The sequence below is a fragment of the Hippocampus bargibanti genome, linkage group LG17 (assembly GCF_051943395.1).
Source record: "Hippocampus bargibanti isolate YZ-2025 linkage group LG17, ASM5194339v1, whole genome shotgun sequence".
Lineage (NCBI taxonomy): Eukaryota > Metazoa > Chordata > Actinopteri > Syngnathiformes > Syngnathidae > Hippocampus > Hippocampus bargibanti.
The window spans coordinates 13,645,253-13,653,346 of record NC_142750.1 but is presented as its reverse complement, the minus strand read 5'-3'; the positions used below and the strand labels follow the sequence as shown (position 1 = coordinate 13,653,346).

Below are 8,094 nucleotides of genomic sequence, written 5' to 3'. Positions count from 1 at the left end.
AAGACCAAATACTCCACAAACACTAAAGCGAGTCTTTCCGTTCCAATTTATGAAGAGACTCATCTTCTTCAGAACTAATGAAACTGGACTCTACATTCCTAATATTGAGAAATGGCTACATACTCTATATCATGACATGTATTATTATTATTATTATTATTATTATTATTATTATTATTATTATTATTATTATTATTATTATTATTATTATTATTATTATTATTATTATTATTATTATCATGACATGGAAATATATCACAGCGTTTATGAAGGGAAAAGCCGAAAGGAAAAGAAGAAGAGAATATATTGTAGATTACACAACACAACAATTGTAATTACCAAGAGACTATCGTCCAAAAAGAGTCTATTTGAAAGACTAATTGTAAGACCACGATCTGCGTTCTTGATGTTGAGAAACGGCTTTAAACTAGCAAGATAGCGACCACCATCTAGTTAGCTAGCTAGCTATCTCACTGGCTCGCTTGCGATGCAACATGATTTCTCTCTCTCTCTCTCTCTCTCTCTCTCTCTCTCTCTCTCTCTCTCTCTCTCTCTCTCTCTCTCTCTCTCTCTCTCTCTCTCTCTCTCTCTCTCTCTCTCTCTCTCTCTCTCTCTCGCTCTATCTATCTCTGTCTCGCTCTATCTATCTCTGTCTCTGTATGTATCTCTCCCTAACTGCAGTTAACAATTATTAAAATGAAGATTTAGAACTGATTTTATGACTATAGTGAAGAGTGCAAATCTACTCCCAATTTTGGGTAAATGGGGTGGTAACAATAACAATAAAAAAAACAATAGAACACAATTTTTTACTGCAGTATGAAGTCATGGAAAGCCGCTTACCTAAATGGATGGAACCCTATTAGTTATGATACATATTCATGATAGCTTTGAAAAATCTCCTAATCTGATAGACCACGGCCCCATTTATAGTATCATTTCCATAAGGACTAAATAGTACATTTTTTGTTGCGGTTGTTTGCATTAAGGCCACTCCAGCTCTCCTCTGGGAAACAGTCAGGTGATTCATCGTGGCGGTTTAGGCTTTGGGTCTTACTCTTGAATTTTTATATATTTATTTAAAAAGTGCTTGAATAAGAGACTCAAATCTCAAGTAACAGCCTAAAAGATGGAAGGCCTGCAAAGCCTTGTCTGCTGGCCTTAAAATGTCAGAATCACAGACTAATGTTAATTATATTTTGTCCATGAATTTTTATTCAATAATTCCAAATTGTCTTTCAGCTTCCTCTCATTGGTTTTCACTTGTTGTGCTGCTTCCAGATGTGTTTTGTATTTAAGCATTTAACTAATCACATTTCAGCCATCATTTGTTCCCAGGGTCAGCAATCTACTGAAATGTCACCGAAAAATTAATGTCGATGAAACTGTTGCTTTGACAGGAAATGTCAGTTTTCACAAACTATGTATCACTCGCCACTCATGATAAGAGCATACTGGCCAGAACTAGCACACTGTATCTGTAGCGAGCTGCATATGCAAGTATATTGTTGTGTCGATTTAATAGCCCTTTTGTCAACCCACAATGGCTGAAGGACAAGAAGAAATGGATTTGGTTGCAGATATACTGATAAAGCCATTTTCAAGACGGAATTTTCAAGAATAGATGGGAATCATTAAGAAAAGTTGGACAGCTTCGAAGCTAGCAAAAATAGCAAATAATATTGACATTTTATGAGGTTATCATGAATCCACACATTCATAGTAAAAATTCGAACAGTTTAATGACAGTATTTCTTAAGTTTCTTCTAGTCACAAGTTATTTCCTGGCTAACGGCATCCTCTTGTGGACAGGTAGTAGGTAGGGTTGACATGCACTGCCCACCACTGCCAAAACGCAACATGACGTTAAGCAATCCTGATTGATATATTCAGTTTCAAGAAACTGAGTTTAGTGTAGATTGAAATGAGCAGTGCCTGCGCAAATCAAATTATCCCTCCATTAGTTTGGTAAACACTGTCATCAGAAAAGTAACTACTCCCCCGACAAAAAAATAAAATAAAATAAAAAAACCCATAAATGGATTATGAAACGTGATTGACTGCCACGCGGTGAGCAAATTGAAGCTTTGATTGTATTTGGTAGATCGTTTCAGTAGTATCCTGCTGTGATTAAAGCACTAATGTCTCGAGAGAAAGAAATATAAAAAAACATTTTAAAAACCCAGATACCGTATGTGCATTGTTGCGTGTACCATTAAAAGATAAATATCGATTGCTGATAGCACCTCTCATCCCACCACACACACATACACACAAATCAAAATCAAAACAGTCGCTATGGTAACGCCCCTGCCAGATTCCACCAATCAATGGAGCCGACCGTTCTTTGCGAGATGCGCCAGCGAAAGGCAGGCGTCCTACATAAAGCATGCGGGACGGGAAGCCAGGCAACTCACGCACACACAAACACACACACCCACACGAGGGGGCAACACACCACTGTGCAAACAAGACCGCAGTGAGAAGACAGTTGAGGAAGCGACATGATGCCCTCCTGTGATCTAAACTTGCTTCTTGGGCTCTCTTGGAACAGTCTGTTCATCTGTAGCTACTTTATAACAGTTCGAGGAGGTAAGATGACTTTGTTTTTACTCAACTTTGCCATATTTTGCATTGTTTAGGGATGCCGTGTTGCTTTGTCTCTTTCCAGCCTCCCCTAAAGTGTCAGTGGGTAGTGAGGCAAGGCTTGAGCACCCAGCCCTGAGTCAAGGCACTGATGGCGAGCTTGTCTATTCCACTCACGCTCCTCGCATGCTAGACACACGAGTCCATTTGCTAGCTGGCTTTGTGCCGACCCAATAATACATAAAAAAATGTAGAAAATCGTCATTGTAGAAAATTGGGGGGTTCTTCAGTCAATGACTCAGCTACTCATTTGCTGTTCCTAATTGAGCCTCGAGATGTCAGCACTTAGCACACGCAAGTAACAGCGCTACTGCCCAATTTATTAATTCTAAATGTGGGCCAGACGTTATTGATTTTATGACGGAAGCTGCGGGCCGGAAGAAAACTGACCATGGGCCCTATTCGGCCCCCGGGCCGCACTTTGGATATGCCTGCCATACGGTGTATATACCAAAAAAATTTACAATAACAAAGTACTGTGTTCTTATTGTTGGAGGAGAGTGGCCTTCTCTCCTCCGCGTACTCGTTAATATCGGATGATGAGTATTTTGGTAATCAAAAAAAAAAAAAGCTGGAGTCGATGAACAGTACCTTCGAAGGGTTTATTTGCTGAATATTCCGGACACGCATGATTTACAGAGAATGGCTGCATGATCACAAGTGTGTTCACATCATCGACACACAACATATTTATTTCATCAGAAGGGCGGTATCAAGACTATGGCGCCATACTGAGGCGGCATTCTTCGAAAACAATTCCTAGCTTTTATCAGTCTGTCTCCACAAAGTCTCCAGTAAGCAGTGTATCAAGGTTAACAGATGGCTCAAGAATGAACTTGGTTCACTCTGCGTATCAGAGGTTATACAGGCTAAGTAAATATGGCGGAAGACACACATCATGACATTAATGAAGATGCACATCATTACATTGTTTAATACGCAAATTATATTATTATTATTATTATTATTATTATTATTATTATTATTATTATTATTATTATTATTATTAATAATAATAATAATAATAATAATAATAATAAAGGCGACTTTGACTTTTTTGACTTTGATCATTTGAAATAATCCTTCACTACTTGATTACTTCCCGCCACAGCTCCAATGAAGCTGGACGGGCCCCCGGACACGGGAGCCACCGTCCTGAATCACTCCATGAGCCTGGTGCAACGTATGGAGGGCTTGCTGGTGGCGGGCAACGGCAGCGACATCACCCTCCGCCTCCACGCCGTCGACACGGATGAGGTGAAGGTGATCCAGGCCCACAGCCTGGTGCTCGCCATGCAAAGTGACGTGTTCGAGGAGTTGCTGCTCAGTCGCAACGGCAGCACCGTGGTACTGCGGGAGCCGTCCGACTGCACTGCCGTCTTTGACAAGTTCATCAGGTGAGGAGGATTGTGCCAAAGGAAAGGTTCTCATGTTGGTTTTAGTGTGCCTGAAGATGTTTTTTGAGAGATGAGCTGATGATATAATTCTGTTGATCGGAATAATGGCAAATATGTGCGATTTTGGCGATGGCATTTCCAAGCAGACTTGCCAAATTACTCAAACAACCCTATTCAACTCAAATAACTCAATTTTTCATACCGGTGAATAAAAAGCAAAACCTCACATGGAATATCTGGCGGCATCATGCCAAACACAATCATTTTTGTTGTTGTCATTTTTGTGTCAAGTCAGTGCCAGTCAATCAACCTGAGAGTTTACCCGTCGCAGTTAGAAAAGGGTTTGGGATTTTCAGGAGCGCCGTTGGTTTTCATCATGGGACATTTTGGCAGAGTAGAGCCATTTGAAAATGACGTTTGAAGTGATAGATTTGAAAGTGTTAGTCTTAGACAATATTTATTGAATATTTATTATCTTATATTTATTCAAAAACAATTCCTAGCTTTTATCAGTCTGTCTCCACAAAGTCTCCAGTAAGCAGTGTATCAAGGTTAACAGAGTTCAAGAATGAACTTGGTTCACTCTGCGTATCAGAGGTTATACAGGCTAAGTATTTCATGTAATATTTATTGAATATTTATTTATTCTCATATTATTTATTCACCTATTTATTGATTCACATATTTACATGCAGTCCATATTTGTTTAATATGTATTTATTCAAAGAGTTGCTTGTTCTGTAGCCACAAGGGGACATAAGCCAATGTCTTTTTGTGCCGGTCCCAAGCCCGGAAAAATACAGAGGGTTGTGTCAGGAAAGGCATCCGACGTAAAAGCTTGGCCAAAACAAACATGCGAATCAAACCTCTGAAGATGGAGGACACTGATTCGCTGTGGCGACCCCTTCAAGGGAAAAGCTGAAAGGAAAAGAAGAAGAGTCTTAGACAAACGTTGGACTGAGTTGCAGAATTTTGTCGAAGAGAGCAACTCCATTAACTCATTCACTGGCATTCCCAAATGTATCCGGGAATTGAAATATGACATGCAGCACCATTCCCCAATTTTTTGGGGTTTTGGTTTTTCTTACGGGGGTTGCTGATAAAGCGCTGGTCAGACCTCTGGCAATGTTTTTTTCCCTTCCCCGAGGGGGCAGCATTTGCCTTTCGTACAGCTGCCCCCACTTGCACCTTGCATTATTCCAGACCCATATAACTTAGTAATTAACTCTTTTTTTCTTGATGAAAGAGGAGAGTCTAAGGTTTCTGACACGGCATTGAATGTTTATGTAGTCCTAAAACTCAATATTCTTTGTGTCCTGCAATTTTAGTGAAAATGACAAAAACCATGGCACTGGATTGGACACATATGTACATCTGGCAGTGAATGAGTTTAAGCTGTCAGTTAAAATGTTCAAATTGAGTATGGGTGCCTGCAGTGTGTGCCTGCAGTGGCGAGCAATGCATTTCACAGCTAGGCCTTCAATAGTGCTAGGTCTGAATCAACACAACCCTTGATAACTCTTTCATGACGATACAATCTTGAATGCAGCTACAGCTGCGACTGCGGCTCATATTAGAAGTGTGGTGTGATTAAGTACAAGTCCACTAGATGGTAGCGTTAGCGTAAATAAGGCTTCCGAGATGGCCTTGGTGTTGCCAACTCGAAATCTGATTAACGCAACACTTTTATTGATACTTATTTGGTGCTACAGAGCCTGCAGAACTGATTGTGAAGGCGCCCAGATAGATATCTGACCCTGCTAGCAAATGAGGGCTGAGATTGCTTAAATGCTTCAATACAAAAAAACACAACTGGGGAAAATCAGCGAAATGAAGCTTACAAAATCAATTTGAAATGATTTCAGAATAATTTATTGACAAAATATACTTCACGTCAGTCTGTGATTCCGATATTTGTAGGCCAGCAGAGAAGGCCTTACAGGCCCAGACCGTGCACCACTGGTGTGCACTCAGCTCCACAGCATTTATATGTTTATTTATTTACATTCTGTTTGAGGCTCGCAGTCTAAAACAGGAAAGTGTGGGCTTCTGGGTGACTCAGTTGGAAAGCTTTAGAATTGACGGTTTTTCGATCAATTTTCCTACTCTTATGTGGTGATGCAGGTACTTGTACTGCGGAGACGTGTCTGTGCGTCTCGACCAGGCTATTTCTCTGCACAAGCTGGCCAGCAAGTACCACGTGTGGAGCTTGCAGCAAGGCCTGACCCAATACATGACCCAGCACTTGTCAAGCGAGTCCCCCACGGGCCACGTCGTGGGTTGGTACAACTACGCCCTGCAAACGGGGGATTTGGTCCTGCGGGATAGTTGCCTGCGGTATCTCTCGTGGAACTTGTCTTCGGTGCTGCAGAGTCAGGAATGGGTCACCATCAGTGAGGACCTACTCCTCTCTTTGCTCCAGCGCTCGGATCTCATCCTGCAGACCGAGCTGGAGCTCTACGAAGCCTTGGAGGCTTGGATCGAGCGAAACCAACCTGTCGGCAAGACAACGAAGTCGGCTCTGAGGTTGGTTCGCTACGGCATGATCCCTCCTCAGTATCTCTTCCGTCTGCAGAAGCAGTCGGCCCTCATGCAGAGGTACTACGAGTCGGTCCGGGATCTTCTCTACCTGGCTTTCCAGTTCCACTCCGCGTCACCTATCACTTTGGCCAAATACTTTGACGTCAACTGCAGTATCTTCACGCCCCGAAACTACCTGTCCTCCTCCTGGGGTTCCCCCTGGATCATCAACAGCCCGACGCGCGACGACCGCAGTTTCACCTTCCAGACGCAGCTGGGCCCAAGCGGTCACGATTCCGGTAAACGGGTGACATGGAACTCGCTCTTCTCTCCTCGCTGGCTCCCCCTTAATGGCAGGTCCACCTACGGCGAGATGGGCGCCATGCAGCCAACCCGCACCGATGGGGGCCGGCCGAGGATCATCGTGACGCCGGCCACGTCCAGCTCGGACTTTGCCGGGGTGAGCTTCCAGAAGACGGTCATTGTGATGGCCAGGCAGCAAGGCAAAGTTGTCGTCCGCCACGTCTACAACTTCCACCAAAGCACGGAGGAGGTCGGAGACTTTTTGGCGGGCGCCGATCTGCAGCGTCGCGTGTCCGACTACCTGATTGACAGCTCCCTCTATCTCCACATTGTGATAAAACCGCTCTACCAAACCCTGCTTGTCGCCAAAAAATAGATTGTACACGTGCAGGCAGTACTTGTGTCGCAGCAACCACACATTTTTCATTACTGTGTCTAATAGTCTTCCAATTATATCCCAAAAGAACAAAAAAAACTACACACTTTTACATTTCGTGGACAAAATCAAAATCAAAAATTATTGTACTGTCTTTTTTCAAGCAATGCGTAGTCTGGCAGTTTTTTTCAGTTTTCCTTGAATGTATTCCTTCGATTGCCTAGTTTTTAAATATGATGTCATACATGCATATTTTTCTTCGGATTATTTGATTGCTCATCAGGTTGATATTGAGTCCTTAATGACGTGGATGAAAAAAATATTGTTTTTTTCTCTTGTGGAAATGCAAAACTTCGTGAACGATTGAAAAACCATTTATTTGGTTTTGTTTTTCTTCCATTTCACCTAAGGATCTCCGTAGGTTTAGGTGTTTAGTTTATAGAATTAATACAAAGTATTAAGTTAGATCTAGCTAGATAGACAAGTAAATTACAGTGCGCTTTTGCCCTCATTTTTTTTGTTGTTGTTCCGTAGTTTAATAATCATGGAGAATTGGATTGTTTAATTTTGCATCTCTGTGTATTGTTGACGTTTACATTTAGAAAGATTCAAATGAAGCTCTACTTGTGGCGAACTTAAAAAAATAAACACAATTTCAGCGCAAGAGACAACCTTCTTCTCCACGCTGAACATAAGCTGTATTGTGTGTATTAGGCAAGAAATACCTGTAATAATCATAGAGTTTTGACAGAAAAGTTGTGATGCTGCCATAATGATGGTTTAATGACACAAAGTCAGTTTATTATATCCTCCCCCCAAATAAAACACAAAAACGGCTCTGCAGGGCGTTTG

General features: G+C 41.8%; 1 protein-coding gene across 1 annotated transcript; it reads left to right on the top strand.

The window, feature by feature from the left end:
* Window positions 1–2,403: 2,403 nt before the first annotated feature.
* On the top strand, window positions 2,404–7,990 carry LOC148885872 (BTB/POZ domain-containing protein 17-like). Its single transcript, XM_089018391.1, has 3 exons — window positions 2,404–2,592; window positions 3,758–4,043; window positions 6,168–7,990. The coding sequence occupies exons 1-3, from the start codon at window positions 2,505–2,507 to the stop codon at window positions 7,240–7,242; spliced, it is 1,449 nt and encodes a 482-aa protein (XP_088874517.1). The 5' UTR covers window positions 2,404–2,504; the 3' UTR covers window positions 7,243–7,990.
* Window positions 7,991–8,094: the final 104 nt, after the last annotated feature.

Bases quoted from the DNA above. Each gene is read 5' to 3' on its own strand.
- LOC148885872 (XM_089018391.1), top strand. From the start codon at position 2,505: ATGATGCCCTCCTGTGATCTAAACTTGCTTCTTGGGCTCTCTTGGAAC. The intron at 2,593-3,757 runs GTAAGATGACTT...TTCCCGCCACAG, and splicing joins CTTTATAACAGTTCGAGGAG to CTCCAATGAAGCTGGACGGG. The intron at 4,044-6,167 runs GTGAGGAGGATT...GTGGTGATGCAG, and splicing joins GTCTTTGACAAGTTCATCAG to GTACTTGTACTGCGGAGACG.